At 36.2% G+C, this 22,522-nt stretch overlaps 1 protein-coding gene across 1 annotated transcript in view; it reads right to left on the bottom strand.

The window, feature by feature from the left end:
- LOC150096378 (glutamyl aminopeptidase-like) overlaps positions 1-22,522 on the bottom strand; it is a 365,847-nt gene that overhangs the window by 268,887 nt on the left and 74,438 nt on the right. Inside the window, exon 6 of the mRNA XM_090409047.1 lies at positions 2,981-3,094. Coding sequence (XP_090265173.1) covers positions 2,981-3,094 — 114 coding nt within the window. The remainder of the gene's footprint in view (positions 1-2,980; positions 3,095-22,522) is intronic.

Genomic DNA, 22,522 nt, shown 5'->3' with positions numbered 1-22,522 from the left:
AAAACTGACTGTGAGTGAACAAGTGGTATCAAATTATAGGCCAATCTGTGTGTGTCAGGTATAGTGGTTAAAGTGTTGTAGAGGCTGGTGAGAACCAGAATCCACAATTGCATTGACAACAGTAGTATTATCTTTGAAGGACAGCATAGATTTGCTAAAGGGAGTTCATGTTTTAGTAATATGCTTACTTATTACAATAAGGTGACAACTACATTAGATAAGGGAGATGGATACACAGTAGTATACTTAGATTTTGTAAAGGTATTTTGTATTTTGATAGATTACTGCATGATAAACTAATAGTCAAACTACAGCAGATACGGTTAGAAGTGCATTGTGTTGGAAATTAGCTACCTGATAGATGTCAGCAGGGTATGGGAGAGCAATATTCTGGAAGAGGAAAGTCACTAGTGGTGTGCCTAAATGGTCTGTTTTAAGGTCATTGCTGTTTAACTTGTATGTTAATGATATCGTGAAAGACTTGAATGGGGATATTCAGTTGTTTGCAGATGATGCTAAGTTGGGACAAACTATGAGGAGTAGAGCAGATGTTGTGGCCTTACAAGAAGACTTGAATATTTTTTTTTATATAACGAAACCTGTGGTGAATTCATCACTAAAAACACATGTAATAACCCCAGTAATGACTATTTAATTTGTAAATATTTCATCCCAAGTATCTTGGGACATCATCAGTACAGTAGTTTAAACAATACTAGGAATAACATACAGTTAGGGCACATGATTACAATGGAATCTTAATATGCGTGCAGTAACGTGTTATAGTAAATTAAATATAACTGAAAAAAAAATTGAAAAAAAATTGAAAAAATAAATAAAAAAATAAAAAACAAATAAAATATATATATATATATAAAGAATATTTTGCACAATTTTGTATAATATATATATTTTTTCAGTTATATTTAAGTTACTTCTATAACACGTTACTGCACGCATATTGAGATCCATTGTATTCCATTGTAATCATGCGTCCTAACTGTATGTTATTCCTAGTATTGTTTAAACTACTGTAATGTCCCAAGATACTTGGGATGAAATATTTACAAATTAAATAGTCATTACTGTAGTTATTACGTGTGTTTTTAGTGAAGATGTGAATAAGCTGAGGAAATGGGCACAGAAGTGGGAATGCCAATTTAATGATGCGAAATATAAGGCTTTAAAATTTGGATGTAGAATTTACAAAAAACAAAGATGGATGTAGAATTTACTCTTGTTGGAAGAGGAAATAAAAGATCTGGGGTAATGGTGGAGAAGGATTTAAAATTTATAGGACATGTTGTCAAATTGTGAGGATAACAAATTCTAGAATGATACAGAGGACACTGACTTGTGTAAGTAAAAATAATCTAGTTCTATTTTTTAAGGCTTTCATAATGCCTCATATAGAGTACTGTGCACTAATTTGGTCATCTGGTTTTCAAAATGATGAAGAAATGTTGGAAAGGATCCAGAGACAACTGACTAAGATAGTTTCTAATCTCTGGTCTTTTGAACATAAAGAATGGTTGAGAAAATGCAATTTACAGTGTTTAGCAGATAGGAGGAAGATGAGTGATATGATAGAGATGTAGAAGTTGGTATAGGATTAACGTTGAAGAGGCTTTTCATAAAATGGTGGGAGACTGGGAGAAAACAACAGGTCACCCCTGGAAGCTGTATAACGAGGGTGTGAGCAAGGGAGTGAGAAGCAGATTTTTTTTTGCATGAAGAGTTGAAAATGATTGAAATGCAATGCCTGGAAGAGTGGTGGCTTAAGAGAATTTGAATGTGTTTAAGGCACAGTATAATGAGCTGTGTGTGTGTATATGAAAAAAGGACCTCCTAGATGTATCTTTCACTCCATGGGGTTTCAGGATAATAATAATAATTGTAAATAGATGCTTAATGCTTGGACCGCAAAAAAAAAAAGATCCAGAGGTAAGCCCAGGTAGGCTATGTAGTTTATCCTATAATTCTCATCTGTTTAAGATGGGTTGACTCCCCTCATAATGAGGGGTTACTGGCATATTAATGCATCTAGTTTGCCACTCCTCTGCTGCATCCCCTAAGGGTGATATTCATTACTGTATCTGTGTGTGTTCACAGGGCCGGTTTGCCTGCTTGTGTGATGAAAAACTGGGAGGGAAAACCCTGCTGTCCACGCTCAAGACTGGCTAACTTGGCTATGGCAGAGGAAGATACTTAAGCTCCTCACATCGTTGACAGAAATTGAACCTAGGACATTCCTTCCCCAGGCATATGGTTGTGAAGTGCATACCCACTAGGCTAACTGTGCGGCTATGCAGTTTATGCAACATCTATATTCAGGTGGATGTATGCAGCTAATAAACAGATCTGGTAATGTAAGATATAACAATGCTAGAGATCTGACAGATAACATTAATTTAGAAGAAAAACTGTTGATAGGAAGCTCAACTAACTAAGATATAAGATATAAATAAGCTTAACTATGTAGTGTTATCATGGTAGCCTCTATACTCCCTCAGTTGAGGATACATATCAGAAAATTATATCTTCAAATAGCAAGATACAAAGGCCAGTGTCAAGTAGTTTTTGAATTCTATCAGCCATGAATCTTAATAAATAAATAATTTCAAAATATGAATTTATCTATCTTATTCTATATTATGTTGGTTATATGGTTTCTCATATAACTAACATAATCACATGTTGGGGTGATTATGAGAAAAAAAATTTAAGATATAGAATGAAGCTTTATTTATCAATTCCTATGATGATGATGTAAAAATGATGGTGATGAACAGCAACACTTATTATATGGTACAACTGATAGCAAATTACCATATTGCACTAGGTAATCCTGAAACTCCGTTTTCATCAAATCAGTTATCAACAATCCAATAATAATGAATATGTTGTTCATTCAATAATAATGAATATACAGAGTAAGATGAATAACTTGACATTTAAGTGGCACAAAGCAACTGCATACCATGTTCCAATCAGGCATCATATCATCCATTGCTAGAAATGACAAGTAAGTAGCAAATCCTTCATTAAGCCAAAGATCATTCCACCATTTCAGTGTTACTAAATTTCCAAACCACTAAAATTAAAAGAAATGAAATAACATAAAAAATATATCATCACCAAATAAGAATAACAGTTCCTGTTATTATTATTATTATTATTATTATTATTATTATTATATTTTTTTTTTATTTTTTTATATATTTTTTTTTTGTTATTGTAAATGACAAATTACTTTTAAGCATTTATTGTAGATATGACATGTAAGATTACAACTAGATGTGGAAAAGAAAGTGTTAATAGATGTGGAAAAGAAAGTGTTAATAGATGTGGGAAGAAAGTGTTAACACCTTCTTCCCACATATCTTTTGTATGCAATTTAAGGTTTTCAGGGAAATGATAAATACCTGGATTCAGTAATTAGCTCTTATTATGGGTGGCATGATACTTGAACAGCCGGATTCTTAAGCAGCAATCATGTCTGCTCATACATTATGACAAGGTGACATATAAGGAAAATTAATACATCATAATATCACCAGTATTTATGAGAAAATATTCCACAAAAAAAAAAAAAAAAGTTACTCTGTGAATTGGAGGAGAATGGAAAAATAGTGCTATGAATAAGAAGTCAGCTCACCTGCAAGTATCAGTAATGTATTAAGGGTAGAGGCTAACAGAATAGCATAAAAAGATGACGTGGCCCAAGGCTTCATCCTCAAGCCACGGCTATTCAATTTGAATACTAACTATTATTATTATTATATTATCATCACACACCAATTATGGAGCTAATTGCAGGTCCTCACTTCCACAAAAATCTCATCAAACAATGTGTTAAACTCACTCATTTTCAAAATCATAAGACTCTCGGTCAATGCATTCTGCTCACAACCACTTTCCATACAAACAAACAAACAAACAAAAAACTTTAATACAGCTTTCAGAAGTGATCTCTTTTCTCCTGTCTCTCACTACATTATAAAAGTTCACTTTTACATTAATCTAAAATTTGCAGTTTGTTGGCTTGTTTGACCAAGTGGATAAATAATGCTTCCACTCTCCTATTAATAAGACATAAGTTCAAATCCTACTGCAAGCAATGATGTTCATCACTGTCTGTAAGTGGTAGATGAATTTCATTAGACAATGAAATGCAAATCACTTTTAGTCACTACAGGAGAGTTTCTGGATTATCTAACCTTTAGCCCATCCTTGCATTAAAATGTGCTATAGGTGTCCAACCTTTTGTGGATATGATTCATATATATATATATATATATATATATATATATATTCATTTTTTAAATTAACTGACTTAAACCCGAGAATTATAACACAATGACATTTATTTGAAAAAAACGCAACATGTTTCGTCAAAAATGACTTCTTCAGGTGATAAGAACATAGAAAGACAATAAAAGACACTTAAATTAACATTGACACACTCTAAAGCTATACAACTATAAAGCCATAACTTGAACTCGGACTGTAGTTCAAGCTCATAACTGTAATTTACAGTCGAATATTATGGCTTTATAGTTGTATAGCTTTAGAGTGTGTCAATGTTAATTTAAGTGTCTTTTATTGTCTTTCTATGTTCTTATCGCCTGAAGAAGTCATTTTTGACGAAACATGTTGCGTTTTTTTCAAATAAATGTCATTGTGTTATAATTCTCGGGTTTAAGTCAGTTAATTTAAAAAATGAACATATCCCAACCCCGAGTTAATAGTACGTTTCATATATATATATATATATATATATATATATATATATATATATATATATATATATATATATATATATAGCAATTATGTGAACTTTTATGGAAAAAGCTAATATATCACAAAAAGTTAAAAATGTGTAAAAGTAGACAAAATTTCAGTATACCTTTGTTAACTATGTTTTTATTTAAAAAACTAAGTACACATATGTGTCAGTATCCCTAAAAAGTTAATTATATGTAGGTATCTATCAAAGAAGCATATTTTCTCCTAACAATTATTTTGGAGAAATTTATTGATTGTATACCCTGACGTGTTCCCTTTCTAGACTGCAACTGAACAAAATCAGCACAGGTATCTAATTCAGATAAAGGATTGCCTTCATTGCCTTCTAGCATAAAGTAGTGTCGTAAATGAGCAATAAATTTCCTGGCTTCCTAGTTAGTCAATCATCCTCATTACTTTCCTTGTTTTCCAGAGTCTTTAGGTTTTTTGTTGCAATTTGTTCAACAATCGCATCCTCACAATCTTCATTTTCATTGCAATATTGAAGATTATTATCAATGCATAAAAACTCTTTGTAGTTTCTAAAGTGTTGCAGTTCCAAAATGATTTTATTTTCATTGTCAGTCATATCTAGCATTTCCTGCTCAGAATTCTTAAAACCACAATGAGCAAAGAAGTTTTTAATTGTTTTGCTGCTCATTTCTCACCAACCATCTGCAACAAATTGTACCACCTGTAAAATGATAACCCTCTGCACTGATTTCTTTGGCCATTGAAGATGACACCAGTAGATTTTCTTTAATTGTTTCAAGGATGCAGTGTACCAACATTCCGCAATACAATGTCTTCAAATATTTTATGCTTTCCATGTCCAGTGGCTGTACAAGGACATGGTGTTAGCAGAAAGACATTCAAGTTGGGGGTATGCTGCACAGTTGTCCAGAAGCAGAAGAATTTTTTTTTTGAATTTTTTTGAATTTCGCTGCAATTCTGCATTCCAACTCATTAGCCATTCCTGAAAATTACCAGAAGTTATCCATGCATTCTTGTTGACATAATACAGAACTGGAAAACTGTCCATTCTAAGCCCTTTAAATCATCGAGGCTGGGCGCTTTTTTCCAATAATCAACAACTTCCATTTGTCACTTCCTGACATGTTAAAGCAGCACAGCACGGTAATGCGATCCACTGCTTTTTATGAAACCTGACGGTGCTGCAGGTTTATAGCTCAGGGAACCATCTGGTTTGGGATGATAAAACAGACCTGCTTCATCAGCAGGTCTGTTTTATCAGATTTCATCAGGACTAAACTTCTGCAGCAATTCGGGTAGTTTAGTTGATTTCCACTGTTCAACGCTCGTATTATCAGCACTGTCCTTCTCACTGAGTGCCTTCTTAAATTTTATTTCATGTATGATTTTTCATCATGATAACCAACCATCTGTAGCTTTAAAGCTCACATGGCACAGCTTTCTAGCTAACTCTTCCGATTTAGTTTTTAACATTTGACCACTAACACCATGCCTCATCCAGTTACAACAGAGAACCATTGATTGAGAGCCTCCTCAGCATCTAGATCCTTGCCTTCTTGCTTCCATTTATGGGATTTTTCTTGTTGTCCATCGCACTATGCCCATTCTTCTCACAATCTGTCCTGCTGGCCTAACAAATGTGAGATTGTAGATTTTGGCCGATTATTTCTGCCAGCTGACGATGATTGGTGTTAGATGGTTTGTTTTTAATTTTGTCAAGGAAGGCAATTTTATCTGCTAACATTAGATCACTCCTTTGCATCTTGACAGGGACCTATAAAAAAAAAAATTAATTGCTACACTGTTTGTTACACATTTCACTAAAAAATTAATACACACACCCAGTGGCGCACTCAATCTTGGGGAGGGGGAGCCGAGTTAAGTATACGATTTGAGAATACACACTATGCATTGCATAAAACCTATGACTGAGCATCTGCAGTGATCACCAATACATGATACTCATGATTTCCTTTGGTCTGGCTCAGGCACATGAAGTAACGCTCGGGCCGACGGAGCAATACCCGAGAGCTATACGGTATTCCCGCCTTATGTGACCACTAATTCATAAGTAGTATAGAAATAGAAGACACGACACAATATAAATAAAAAATAATAATTTTAATTAGGAAAAGATTTTTGGAAAATTTTCTAGTGTTTTTTCCTTTTCCTTTTTTTTGGGGGGGCCCCCTTGGCCCCCTCCCTGGGTGTGCCACTGCACACACTTGTATTAATTTTTTAATACAAGTGTGTGTATTAATTTTAATCAAAAGTTCACTACCTAGCAGTCACTGTAAGTAGAATCATTACACTCAAAATATGCACATCTTCTCTACTTTGTATCCTGGCGCTGACTGATAGCAACACTCTCTATGCAACTCGCTACACGTACACCATAACTCACTACACATGTGCGGCATCTACAGCAACTGTCCCAATAAAGTGGCAAGGTGGCCCAAATAAGCAAAGCAACTTTGGGTTATATTCTTGATTTGTTTCCGTACTTCAATATTTGTCCTAAATAAATGGCTTCCCCGATTAACTGATGCCACAATTAACCAGAATGTACTGTATGTATGTATATATATAACCATGTTACCTCCTCCTCCTGCTTTTCATCACACTCTGCAAATGACGGGCATTTCCTTAATCTGTCTTCATACCAAACATTCTAGAGATACACCATCTGAGGTAATGCTGGATCTCTTCTCTAGACCCTTTCTAAATTGTCTTTATCTCCTCAAAAACTAGTGACTAAATCTGTGCACAAGCAGTTCATACACTGCCTGATTCCCTTATCCACTACACTTCCTTAAGTTGTATACACTGCATTCCATCCTTTTTTTTTTTCAGAATTAAAAACCTTTACATCCCACAAAATTAATATGATAGCCCCTTGTGTACCCACACAACTTTAATGATACTAGAGATTGAAAGGAGACGTTCAACTGCTTGGTAAAGATTATGATGTGGAGTCCCTGCAGAATCTGAATTGAGTGGTACAATGGAGAAGTGGTAATGGATGCCATATCAGTGTTATCAAGTGTATGCTTAAACTTTTTGACTGAAGAGACTGCACTATAGAGATCTATTATATTAATAAGAATTTATTGCAAGAAGCATAAGAGGACAGAGATCTAACAGTGATTATGAACATGGAGTTGAAGACATTCCAAAATTCCGAAAAAGTTCCGATGATGGTCAGTCGACCGAAACGGTCTGCACCCCGTTAACCCTCTCCCCTGCCCCAGTTTCCACATAAGTAAACCCTTCCCCTTCTCTCCCCCCCACAAAATGCACCCCTAAACACAATAATATATATATATATATATATTTATATATATATTATTAATACATAACCCACATCAAAACACACCCCCACGCTCCCTTCCTCCTTCCCCCCCCCCCCCCCTTTCTAAACAACCTTCAGCAGGATCATGAAATTGGAAGACATTCTGGAATCAAAACACCAAGGCAACTCATTGCAAAGGAGCTTTCGATCTTAGTTTCGCTTACTGGCTGAAAAAACAATAAGGGATTTTTATCCCCTTAACTGATCAACCTCGCCAGAAAAAATAGCCATTTTGGCTTTTCATATTAGTTATACTATGTTATAATATAATATAGTGACACACTTTTCTGGCAATCGTATAGCAAAAGTATGTAAGTTCTTTTCACTTGAACTCTGATATTCTAGGTCTAGCTACTCACTGATGAAACCTCAAAAAAGGTTGAAACCGGTCTGGGTAGTGACCTCTCCTCATAATGTAAAACAGTACTACATCTCCTAAGAGCTGTGTGTTTTTACATTATGAGAAAATATCAAGAACAGTGAGGGATCTTGCTCCACCTTTGCAACGAGTTGCCGTGGCGTGGCACTACCAAGTGGTCACTTATGCTTGGATACGCTGACAGTTCGTCAGCATGTCCAAACATTCAGATCGTAGTTTTCAATCTTAGTTTCGCTTACTGGCTGAAAAACAATAAGGGATTTTTATCCCCTTAACTGATCAACCTTGCCAGAAAATATAGCCGTTTTGGCTTTTCATATTGGTTTTAATCCATTTCCCAAGTAAGCAAACAGACAAATAAGTCAAGTTTGCGCTTGCACGTATTGCAAGTCTAGCTGACACTCAAAGTAGTGCAAGTTAAGGCAACTCATGGTAAAGATATAATAAGCTCTGATCACTATTCTTAATATTTACGCTTAATGCACAGCCCATCTCCTTGAGGAGATGGGCTGTGCATTAAGCATTATACATCATTGAGGAGATGGACTGTGCATTATACATCATAGCATATAATGCTATGATGTATAATGCTATTACTTGGGAAATGGAGTAAAACCAAGTTTAAAATTGCTTGGCATCTTTAACATTTATTATACCCAAAGTAAAATACTTTCTACATTTATATCTCATCCTGAGATTTTTATTTAATAAGGTTAAAACACCTTATGGTAACTTGCTCTGGTAAAATACTTATAAGCTCTGTATCACTAAAATCTTAGTATTTCTATCTTTTAGGGTTACACGGTGATCAGCACTCATATTTGTAGATTTAGGGACTCAAAAACACACGTGTTGAACAGATTATTTTATTAATTACAAATAAAATAAAACTTGACGTTTCGACCTCTATATCGAGGTCATCATCGGAAGAATACAACTGTATACAGAACTAAGCTACATGCTCATGCTTTCTATATCAGTAAACTAAATCTACGTAGTTAATAAATCTTTTTTCTAGCCTGACCTCTAGTGATAGAAAGGGAAAAAAAAAAAATAAATAAATAATATACATATATATATATATATATATACATATATACATATTATAAATAGATAAATGCAACTACAATAAACTGTTAGAGTCCTATGTATTAATATTCTGGATAGTTACAAAATGATTTCTTTCAGTTGCTATTGAATGATTTAAACACTTCAATAGGTCACCAGGTTGTCTTCTTGTAGTGAGAATTTTTCTAATGCTAGTTTAGGATGTTATACAGGTTGTAGATGGGTCCTCCACATTCTTGAAATGGTGAGGCCATCATTTTTGTTGAGATTTGGGTTGTGTTTGAGCATTTCACAAGACTCTTTAAATTTTCTCTCAAACCAGGTTTTGGTGCGGTGTAGGGACTTGGTATTTTTTCAGTCAATTCTATGGTATGTTTGGAGTGCATGGTCAGAAAGGCCTGTTTTACCGAAGTGGAGGTATTTAATGTGTCGTTTGTGTTCGTCTTGTCTGATTGGGATAGTTCGCCCTGTTTCCCCTATGTATGGTATGTTACATGTGCAGTGTATTTTGTATACCCATGGGTGTGCTAGGTGTGGAAGAGGATCTTTAGAGGAACTGAGTAGGTGTCTTAGCTTATTTGGGGGTTTAAAGGTGGTTTTAATGTTGTATTTGCGAAGTGTTCTGTCTATTTTTTCAGAAATGCCTCTAACATAAGGAATGGCAATGGCATTCTTGAAATGTTTTTTGTTCTTACTGGTATCTTTATGGAGGATTTTGTGAATAGTTTTTTTATTGTATCCATTTTTGATAAATGTTTGGTTGATGATTTTGTATTCTTGGTTTAGAGCCTGTTCATTTGAACAAATAGTTAAGGCTCTGTGTTTAAGGGTGCTTATGACACCTAATTTTTGTGTTGGGTGGTGGTAAGAATTTTTGTGTATGTATTGGCCTGTGTGTGTAGGTTTGCGGTAAACTGAGAAGGAGAGACAGCCAGAGGGAAGACGTGTGACAAGTGTGTCTAGGAAAGGAGAGAGTCGTTTTTTTCCATTTCAATGGTGAATTGGATACGTTTGTGTTGTTTGTTTAGGTGGCTAAGGAATGTATTTAGAGCTTCGCGGCCGTGGGGCCAAATGGCGAAAATATCGTCGACGTATCTGAGCCAAATTTTGGGCTTTAGACATGCTGTCTCTAGAGCACGTTGCTCAAAGTCTTCCATATAAAAGTTAGCTATTGGGGAAGAAAGTGGTGAGCCCATGGCTGTACCTTCTTTTTGAAAGTAAAAATTGTTTTGCCATATGAAATATCCGGAGCGGAGTACGTGGGCAAAAAGGGCCGTGATGTCATGTGGAAATATGTTCTGTAGTAGCAAGATCGTGTCATTGATTGGGACATTGGTGAAAAGGGAAGTTATGTCAAAGCTGACTAATAAATCTTGGTCGATGAGTGTAATGTTTTTGATTTTACTGATGAAATGTTGTGTATTTTTTATGTAGGAAGGGGAATGACCTACCAATTCCTTGAGTGTGGCAGCTAATTTTTTTGCTAAGAGATAATTTGGGCTGTCAATTCCTTCAACAATCGGGTGAAGTGGTGTGCCAGGTTTGTGTATTTTTGGCAGGCCATAAATTCTGGGCGCACGGGCATACTGAGGTATTAATTTTTGTCGTTTCTTCGGGCCATGTGTGGACGGATTTGATTAATTCAGTTGTTTTCTTTTTGTTACGTTTTGTGGGGTTGTAGTTAACCTTTTGGTAGGTGTTATGGTCCGATATTAACTGGTTCATTTTTTCAATGTATGTCATACGGTCTAACAGGACGGTGGAATTGCCTTTATCGGCTTTCGTTATTATAATATCCTGGTTATTTTTTAAGGATTTAAGGGCTAGATTTTCGGTTTTGTTTATGTTGGTGTTTAGTTTTTTGTTAGAATTTAGTATACACGATGTTTCCATTCGTATTTTATCAGCCAGAATGGTGGGGGGGGATCGTAAACCTCTCTCGATATGATATACGATATCAAGCTTGTTTACTGACCTCGGAGCAATGGCGTAGTTCAAACCTTTCTTTAGCAGTGAGAGTTCACCTTCGGTGAGAATGTGGTTTGATAGGTTGATAACTGAGCATTGATCCGATGGTGGTTGGTGGCTCCTAACATTGCTTGTGGGCGATTGGTTGCTCCTTATGAAGTCGGTTTGTGGGTGGCTGTTCCTTTCGTAATGGCATCATGATGATCTTGTGCTTTTCTGTTGTTGTAGGGCTTGAAATTTCATTATTAGTTTTTCTTTATTTTTCAGTAGTGAGTGCTTGGCCGAGTCGTCAGTGATTCTATCTAGAATCTCCCAAATTTCTGGAATAACGTAGTCAGATAATTCAAATTTAAGTTGTAGAACTTTGTTTTGGGTGGATGCTAGATTTTTACATGCCTCGTGGATTTGTTCTTGTAACAAGGCTTTTACCAAACGGGCATAAATACAGAGCACTTTGGTTGATTTAAACTTCTTTAGTTTAATGCAGTTAGGAATTATGTTGCTGTCTCTACATCTTTTCAAAAAGGCTAGTCGATTCGTTAATAAAGAAATACGTATCTTCAGCTTACCGTAGAGGCTGCACTGCTTGTGGGTCACATCTTCATGGATTATGATGATTCTTTCTTTTAGGGTTACACGGTAATCAGCACTCATATTTGTAGATTTAGGGACTCAAAAACACACGTGTTGAAACACAGAGTCTTAACTATTTGTTCGAATGAACAGGCTCTAAACCAAGAATACAAAATCATCAACCAAACATTTATCAAAAATGGATACAATAAAAAAACTATTCACAAGATCCTCCATAAAGATACCAGTAAGAACAAAAAACATTTCAAGAATGCCATTGCCATTCCTTATGTTAGAGGCATTTCTGAAAAAATAGACAGAACACTTCGCAAATACAACATTAAAACCACCTTTAAACCCCCAAATAAGCTAAGACACCTACTCAGTTCCTCTAAAGATCCTCTTCCACACCTAGCACACCCATGGGTATACAAAATACACTGCACATGTAACATACCATACATAGGGGAAACAGGGCGAACTATCCCAATCAGACAAGACGAACACAAACGACACATTAAATACCTCCACTTTGGTAAAACAGGCCTTTCTGACCATGCACTCCAAACATACCATAGAATTGACTGAAAAAATACCAAGTCCCTACACCGCACCAAAACCTGGTTTGAGAGAAAATTTAAAGAGTCTTGTGAAATGCTCAAACACAACCCAAATCTCAACAAAAATGATGGCCTCACCATTTCAAGAATGTGGAGGACCCATCTACAACCTGTATAACATCCTAAACTAGCATTAGAAAAATTCTCACTACAAGAAGACAACCTGGTGACCTATTGAAGTGTTTAAATCATTCAATAGCAACTGAAAGAAATCATTTTGTAACTATCCAGAATATTAATACATAGGACTCTAACAGTTTATTGTAGTTGCATTTATCTATTTATAATATATATATATATATTTTTTTTTTTTTTTTAATTTTATTTCTTTCTTTATTTATTTTTGTTTTTCCTTTCTATCACTAGAGGTCAGGCTAGAAAAAAGATTTATTAACTACGTAGATTTAGTTTACTGATATAGAAAGCATGAGCATGTAGCTTGGTTCTGTATACAGTTGTATTCTTTCGATGATGACCTCGATATAGAGGTTGAAACGTCAAGTTTTATTTTATTTGTAATTAATAAAATAATCTGTTCAACACGTGTGTTTTTGAGTCCCTAAATCTACAAATATTAGTATTTCTAGCCTGGCTCCCACTGATGAGACCTCAATAAAGGTTGAAACCGGTCTGGGTAGTGGCCCCATGCTTTTAATACATAGCATTATACATCTCCTCAAGGAGATGGGCTGTGCATTAAGGGTAAATATTACAAATAGTGATCAGAGCTTATTCTATCTTTACCATTATTTATTTCATATCCAAACACAAGTAGTACAGTAGTAAGTAAGTGGTACAACATGATTTACAACAAATTAGGATACATTACAATGAGATTAGCTGAGATTTGGTAGATGAGAATTATACAGGGAATAATAATTAAATATGAAAAAAATGGAAACTATACATAACTTATATACAATAAACATGGTCAGATGTTCCTCCAGTATCTTGCACAATCAACTGCTCTTTCTGTGCAGGATATAAGGTCCTCTTTAGCACAAGGCAATGGAAGAAAGGGACAAGAAAGAAGGTGTTCCATGGACTGGGTTGTCCCACACTCACAATTGTCTCAGCCAGTGAGGTCGCCCCATTTAATGAGGTTTTGTTTGCAGCGTCCTCTCGTCCGGAGTCTGTTTAGGCTTTTCCAAGTATACCAGTCCAAGTGGGCACCACGTGGAAGATGTTTGGCTGTTGGAATACCAGTATTATTCTCGGGATAGAGTGCAAGCCATTGTTGAAGTCTTGTCTCTAGGAGGTTTTTAGGTAGTTCAACAGTTGTCAGGAAGCTATGTCAGGATCTTAGTCTTTGGGGGCACTGAGGTCTGGCCGAACAGTGGGTGGCATTCATCGTTCATTTGTCTGCTTCTTTCATTAGCTGATAATGCAGATCTTCGAATTGAAAGGAGATGCAATACCAGCCAAAGTATACAGGTCTTTTAGTGGTGTTGGTTTCAGGCATCCTGTAATTAAGCGGCAGCTTTCATTCAATGCTGGTTCAAGTTTTTCAGCATGGCAGGATCTGGACCATACTGGACAGGCATATTCAGCAGAAGAATAGCAAAAGGGCCAAGGCAGAAGATCTCAGTGTGCTAGGGTCTGCACCCCATTAGGAGGAAGTGAGCTTTCTTAGTATGTTATTTCTTGCATTTACTTTTGCCTTTGTTTTTTCTATGTGTTTTTTATATGAGAGGGTGCGATCGAGAGTCACACTGAAGTAGAATGGGTTCCAGGAATGTTCCAAAGTAGAGCATTCCCAAGAAATCTGTAGCTTCCTGTTGGCTTCCTTATTGTTAAGGTGGAAAAGGCCAGTCTGGGTTTTCTACAGGTTTGGTTTTAGTTGATTGCTGGTATAGTATGTGGTTAGACTATTTAAGGTAAGTGACAGAGTAGTTTCAATGGACTTGAAATTTTTTGATTGAGTAGCAATCTACTCTATGCTGATCTATATCTATATCTATGCTGATGGCAAGGTCATCAGCATAGATAAAATTTCTAGTTCCTGGAAAGATAGGGAGATCATTGACATAGACATTGAAAAGTAATGGTGATAACACACTTCCCTGGGGGAGGCCATTTTTTTGGTGGTGCCAGTGGCTCTTCCTATCCAAGGTCCACGTAAAAGCATCTGTTTTCCAAGAGTGATTGGATCAGAAGGACAAGGCGATAGTCTCTAGTTATTCTGTATATTTTATTTCTGAGTGTGAGATGGTTTATGGTATCATATGCTGCAGTTAGGTCTACAAAGACTACTCCTGTGACTAGTTTTTGCTCATAACCATTTTCTATATATTGAGTGAGGTTGAGAATTTGTGATGTGCAGGATTTGCCTGGTCTAAAGCCAGCCTACTCAGCAATAAGATGGGGTTTGATTAGGGGTTGTAGCCTATTCAAAATTAATCGTTCATAGAGTTTAAAGAGGTTGCTAAGTAGTGATATAGGTCTGTAATTTTCTGCTTCGGTTGGGGGGTTTCCCTGGTTTCTGAAAATCCACCACTTTGGCATGCCTCCAGATAGTTGGTATCCTTAGGGTTCTGAGGCAAGTGTTGTATAGGTTTAATAACCACTCTTTAGTCCTGCTTCCAAAATGTTTAATCTGTTCATTACAGACATCATCAAGGCCTGCAGATTTTCTAGGTTTTAATAGGTATGGCAGCATTGAGTTCAGTGATGATGAAATCTGAGTTAATCATATTTTGTTCCTCACTTGGGATTCTAAGTATATTTTTTTTTGTGTGTTTTTTAGTGAATTTTCCATTCAGCAGCAGCTGGTGAGCAATTTGATTAGCTGTTACCTGCGGATGCTCATATGGCTTAGTGAAATCCTTCCCAATTCTGTTGATGAAGTTCCATGCCTTTCTGCTACTATGGGTCATATCAATGGCTTCTATTTCTTTTTTCCATGAGGAACGCCTTTCCTCTGCCATCTTGGAGCATAATTTTTCTCCTGCTTGGATAGCCTCTTCTGAGAAGGGGTTGGTGTTGTAAAGTTGTAAGTAATCAGCATACTGGGCTTGTATGTCACTGGAAAGACCTGGAATGTAGTTTGTGCGGCATCCATGGGGGATGTTTTTGGTGGAGATTTGGTGATAACACACTTCCCTGGGTGAGGCCATTTTTTTTGGTGGTGCCAGCGGCTCTTCCTACCCCCAAGGTCCCGGTAAAAGCATCTGTTTTCCAAGAGTGATTGGATCAGGAGGACAAGGCAATAGTCTCTAGTTATTTTGTATATTTTATTCTATATATCTTTACCATGAGTTACCTTGACTTGCACTACTTTGAGGGTCAGCTAGACTTGCAATACGTGCAGGTGCAAACTTGACTTATTTGTCTATTTGCTTACTTGGGAAATGGAGTAAAATCAAGTTTAAAATAGCTTGGCATCTTTAACATTTATTATACCCAAGGTAAAATACTTTCTATATATATATATATATATATATATATATATATATATCTGTATGAGTGAATATGTCACCCATTTATGGAATGCCAGTTACAAGCAATATTTGAGACTGCCTCAAGATTAAACATGAAACAGATTAAGACTAAGGCAATAATATGTATACAATTATTTAATTCTTACTATAACACATTACTTTTGATGCTATGCTATGGTTGCTGTCTTGGTAAATACAGCACACTTGATGAAAAGCTTGGAATTGTTAAATGCAACTGAAGCTGCTACAAGCAACTTGTCTCAATTTCACCATAAGCAACAACAGAGATAAAATTATTATTATTATTATTATTATTAAACAAGACCTCATGGAGTCAAAGACTCATCTAGGAGGTCCTTTTATCTCACACACATCTCATCATACCGGGTCTTAAACACATTCAAACTCCTTGCAGACACCACACTCTCAGGCAAGGCATTCCAATCATTCACAACTCTGCACGAAAAAAACCTGCCTTTCACTCTCCTACTCACACCCTCTTTATACAGTTTCCAGGCATGATCTCTGGTTCTCCCCTGATCTCCCACTATTCTCTGTAGAACTTCTCCACCATTGATCCTATAACAACCCCTTACCAACTTGTAGGTTTCTATCATATCTCCCCTCTTCCTTCTCTCCACTAGACTCTGCAAATTACATCTTTTCAATCTTTCCTCATACTCGACATTCCAGAGGTCAGAAACTACCTTAGTCAGTCGCCTTTGGACCCTTTCCAACATCTCTTCATCCTTCTGAAAACCAGGTGACCAAATCTGGGCACAATAGTCCATGTGTGGCCTAATCAAACCCTTATACAATGGAACAAGAATCTCCCTACTTCTACACGTCAGTGTCCTCCTCATCATTCCCAGAAGTCTTTGTGTTGTCTTCACAATTTTGGCGATGTGTCCCCTAAATTTTAGATCCTTATCCACTATCACTCCCAGATCTCTTATTTCCTCTACTTCCAACAATATATTCTCACCAAGCATAAATTCTGCATCCCATCTTTGTTTTCCAAATTTTAAAACCTTACATTTTGCAACATTGAACTCACATCCCCATTTGCTTGCCCAATCACTCAATTTATTCAAGTCTTCTTGCAAGGCCACAACATCTTCACTACTCTTGTACTACAATGGTAGATAAAACCTTTGAGGTTCTCTGCAGTAAAGCAAAAGTTAAAAAATAAATAAATAAAATAAAAAGCACAATACATGTAGCTGTTATAGCCAAAAAAAGAAAATTAAAAAAAAAAAAGAATGTGATAAACATATTTTTTCTCCTTTATTATTCTATTTGATTGTAATCAAGTGATACAACAGTCTCAAATGACTCATTACCAGTCCTTGTTCTATGTTACATTTGTACTAACCTACGGTCATGTTATATGAGTAGTATCCATATGCTATCTCTTCTTCTTATGGACCTCTTACTTAATAAGATAGGACATCTATTTCACTCCCATCCTATTTGTTCTTCAAACTCTATGGACACATTTAGATACCACATTATTTCAGCTTACCGGGTCTTCTCATGCACTACTAATATCCTTCCCATTCAAAAACTGATACCATGGAACCAAAGATAGTAATCTCATGAGTTTGTCATATTTTCCAGATTTGTAGTTCAGCATGTAACTTGTCCTGATTGGAACAACCATACAGGCTACTTCCCAAGTTAGTATAGCATGATCACTGTCACCAATTGGCAGCAAAACAGTCACATCCTTAATTGAGACACCTTCTGATGCTATGATCAAATCTAGCATTCTTTGTCCTTGAGTTGCTTCTTTCATACACTGCTTGAGAAGGTTATCTCACAACAGCTCAATAAATTCTCCTTCATTCTTGTCATGAGTTTACTCTGCTACCTAATCAATATTCAGATAATGTAAGTCATCCATAACAATTATTCCTTTAGTACTCATCAGGGTAATTTCGTGATGCATTTCTTCAACCCCAGCAAATGAACCAGCAGGTCTATAGCAACACCCACCATATGTTTCATTTTTTTTAGCCTCCACATCACACCAAATAGACTCAAGCTCACTGCCATATGGAGTACCATTACCATTGTATCTTTCATGAGTTTCTATTCTAACTGGACTCAAGTCATCAAGTGCAAAGGGTATAGCATATTTAGGAATTCTGTCATTCCTAAAAATGCTATACCCTTCACACTTGATTCCCATTACTACATCTGACTCCGAGAACAGAGTTTCACTAATGTCAATAATTCTAGGCCACATCGTATTCACCAAACTCAACTACTCTGTTTTTAATACTACTTGCATTTGTGTATAGACATAACAAGTTACCTCCTTGCTTTTTCTTATACTTAAATCTGTAGTCTGCTTAGCCAGTTCGGAACTTTCTCCTCCCCATACATAATCAAAATTCCTGAACCCAAAGCATAGTCTATCCTCAGCAGATTTGTAACCATGCTCACTGACATTTGCATCATTATTACATCTGCATATCCTAGCTGAACTTACATAAGCATCTAATGTTCTTTCAAAAATGATCTAGTTTCCCTGACTTTCGGCAATATGTCTCATTCCAATATTTCTCTAGGCACCTGATGGCAAATCCATCTTCTTCAATATTATCCATTATCTGCAATATTATTACTAGTTATCCCATGACTTTAGTAAGAAAATTGATCAGCTACCTTTACACATTTTTTTCTTAGATGTTTTTAAATATATTCACTCAGCTAAGTGATAAGAACTGAACTTTTTTTTTTAATCACTGCAAACATGTTCGCCACAAATTCAACTGGCTGAATCAGTGAGTCTCCAAAATATGGTTCTTGTTTTAAAATTCTTTAAGTTTTTCTCTAATAATATTTGCATACATTAGTCTAAAGTTCATCCAAAAGCCACTCAATTTCGATTAGCTTTAAATATACACTTTTCTTTTCAATATGATATCAAATTTCATCCTTCTCAAAACTAATAAATAAAATGGTAATGCTTCTTATTTCCCTGAAAAGGAGTACCATGAGCGTAAAAGGATACTAGCATTTGTGTTTGGAAAGGAGAGAGTTGAAAGTTAGCCCAGGAAGGGAAATCCGTTTTTTTTTTTCGAAGCTATTACCAAAGGTGAGGGGAAGTAAAGAACACTTTTTCTAGTGAGAAAAAGGAAAGCATTTTGGTTGCTCTGAATGATACCTTTACTCTAGACCAGTGGTTCCCAAAGTGGGTGGTACCGCACCCCTTGGGGGTGCTGGAATGATTGGGAGGAGCAGTAGTGAGCAAAAGGGGGCATTGAATTGAAGTGAGTGAAGAAAACATAAAGGACAAAAATTAGGTGCTGAAAAAATTTATCATCAAAAATTTTTATGATATAACTGTTGTATAACAAAAGTAAAGGTCATAATTTTCTTTTCCAAGGACATGTACAGAATGCAAGTTACAGCTAATTGGCATTGAAGTCCGATGACAGGTCTTAACAAGCAAAGTGTTGGTGGGAATGCACTTTCAAGTTTGGGAATCTTACAAGTTCAGTATGCATTGGCAGAAACATGTGCATGTTATAACTTTTTTTCACTGTAATGCTATAAATATGTGAGGCATATGAAATTGGTTTTAAATTGTTTCTGAATTGTGTGACAAGCAGTTAGCAATCTTAGTAGTGCATAAAGGTTTTAGTGCATATTCAATACCTACTTGGTACCTTACTTACATGGATTACACACAACGCAAATTATTGTTGTTTCAATAAAACAGCAGGTTTCACGTGAGTATTTTTATACCTTTTCTTATAAAAATAAATTGGTTTAGGTACGTGAAAAATTGCATTCTAGCAATTTTGTAAATTTAACTTTTTTTTTACGTGGCTTTTTTTTTAACTTTTTTTTATGTGGCTTTTTTTTTCAACTTTTTTTTAACTTAATTTTTTTTTTAAATGTAACTTTTCTTTTTTTACATGGCTGAATCCAAGAAGAAATGTAGACAATATAATATCAAATATTTGAAATACGCCTTTATTCAGTCCCTTCAAACAAAACATTACCAATGTGCCTTATTTGCCAAAAAGTTTTTCAAATATTTTTTCAAATATTATGGTGTGAGCCACTTGGAGAGACTGGTGCTGGAAGGTAGAGAAGTGAGTACAGAGAATGAATCACATGAAGTGGGAAGTGATGTGGAAGAGCAGGAGAATAAGACAGAAGAGATTGAAGAGGTGGTTATGAATGAGGAAGGGAGTGGCATGAGTATGCAAGAGGAACAGGGAAATGGTGAGGCTCAGGGTGGATAGGAGTACACATCGTGAGAAAGGTGGATGCTCCAAGAGGATGTGAGAGCATGTGTAGACAGGAAAGGAATGGGATGACCTGGAATCAAGAGGAAACAGTTGGAATTGAAGAGGGTTCTAAAATGGATAAACAGAAAAGGAAATGGCCCCAGTCAAGCATAGAGAGATCACAGATCACATTGAATGCATGGTATCAGTGGAATTAGCTGTAGATCCAGAAATGAGCTTTTGTTTTTATATACAAATGCTAGAAGTATAAGAAACAAGGCAGATGAAATGGTTGCATTAATTGCGTCTGTTCACCCAAAGATTGTCGGAATAAGTGAGACATGGTTGGAAGATGATGACATCCTGATAGGAATAGAGACGGAAGGGTATGATGTGTTTCGTGAGAATAGAAAGGGTAAAAAGAGAGGAGTAGTGCTATTGATGATAAAGAAAGAGTTACGTCCATACAAAGTAGAGATGCAAGAGAGAAACAGTGGCAGTGGCTTTGAGGCAGTATGGTGTGAGATAGAGGTGAATGGAATGAAATACTTGGTTAGATGTTGTTATAGACCAGGTAATGTGGATGGTAGTGACAATGAAAGGTATGATCAAATTAGCCAAGCAAATAAGAAAAGAGTGATCATTATGGGCGATTTTAATTATGGCAATATAGACTGGAATGATGAGATAGCAACTGGAAGTAAAGAAAATGAGTTTCTTATGTTTTTGAGGGATAACTACCTCAGACAGTATGTAACAGATGGCACGCAAGGATTAAGGGTCTTGGATTTGGTCATCTCATCAGAGGATGTAATCATAAATGAGGTGTCAAATAATCCACCAATTGGTGAGACCATGAGGTGATTACCTGAGTGGTTGCCAGCAGTGTGAGGACCTCTGTGAGAAAAGGATATATGTAGAACTACAAGGGGGGGGGATGATTGTGAAGACCTTAGAAGACAGCTTGCAGGTGTAGCATGGAATGAGGAGTTAGCTGGAAAAGAGATCAATGCAGCTTCAGGAATTTTCAAGAATTATCTAGTAGATGCAATGTCTAAATGTATTCCAAGCGTGAGAAGGTTAAATAAGGTAGGTGTGAAATGGATGAATAAAGAGATTAAGTGTGTGATACAGAGAAAAAAGGCATTATGGAGGCAGCATACGAGAATTGGAATAACCAATTCCATGATGATTCCATAGCCCAGGCAGGGCAGCTGACTTGGTTGGTGAGGGTAGCTAAAGTGAGGTATGAACAGCAGTTAGCTAATGAAGCCAAAAAGAATCCTAAGGAGATTTTTCGATATGTAGCCAGCAAAAGAAAGAATGATCATGGAAGGATGACATTGATTGTAGAAAATGGTATAAAGACAGCTATTTCATAAGGTGTGGTGGAGATACTTAATGTGCAGTTCATTAAGGTCTTTCAATCTTGTGAATGTCACTTCATGGAGAGATTGGGAGCAGTTGATGATGGGGAGGAGAGACTGACTGTAAGTGAGCAAGAGGTGTATGGGGAGTTGAGTAAACTTAGATGTTAATAAGGCTGTGGGACTAAATAATATATCACTACATATTCAGAAGGAATGTGCCAGGGAGTTGATACCTGCCTTGACAAATTTTTTTAATATGAGTCTTGCACTCGGTCAAGTTCCTAAGGAGTGGAAGGAGGGCAAGATTGTGCCACTTCATAAAGGAGGTGATCGAACTCAAGCATCAAACTATAGGCCTATCTGTCAGATGTTGTGATCAAGTTGTTGGAGAAGCTTGTGAAAACTAGGATCGAGAATTGGGTCGACAACAATGGTATTATCTTTGATGGACAGCATGGATTTGCTAAAGGGAGGTCATGTTTTAGTAATCTACTTATTACAATAAGGTGACTGCTTCCTTGGACAGAGGAGAAGGATACACAGTAATATAATTAGATTTCACAAAGGCTTTTGACAGATTACTGCAAGATAAGCTGATAGTCAAACTAGAGCAGATGAGGTTGGATATTAGATTAGTGCATTGGATTGGAGACAGGCTATCTGATAGGTATCAACAAGTTGTGTATAGGGGAGCGATATCCAGGAAAAGGAAAGTCACTA

This window comes from Typopeltis vanoorti, chromosome 19, assembly GCF_054136105.1.
Source record: "Typopeltis vanoorti isolate ZY-2024b chromosome 19, IOZ_Tvanoo_1.0, whole genome shotgun sequence".
NCBI classification, from domain to species: Eukaryota; Metazoa; Arthropoda; class Arachnida; order Uropygi; family Thelyphonidae; genus Typopeltis; species Typopeltis vanoorti.
The sequence above is the reverse complement of the archived record's forward strand: the minus strand, read 5'-3'. Positions and strand labels throughout refer to the sequence as shown.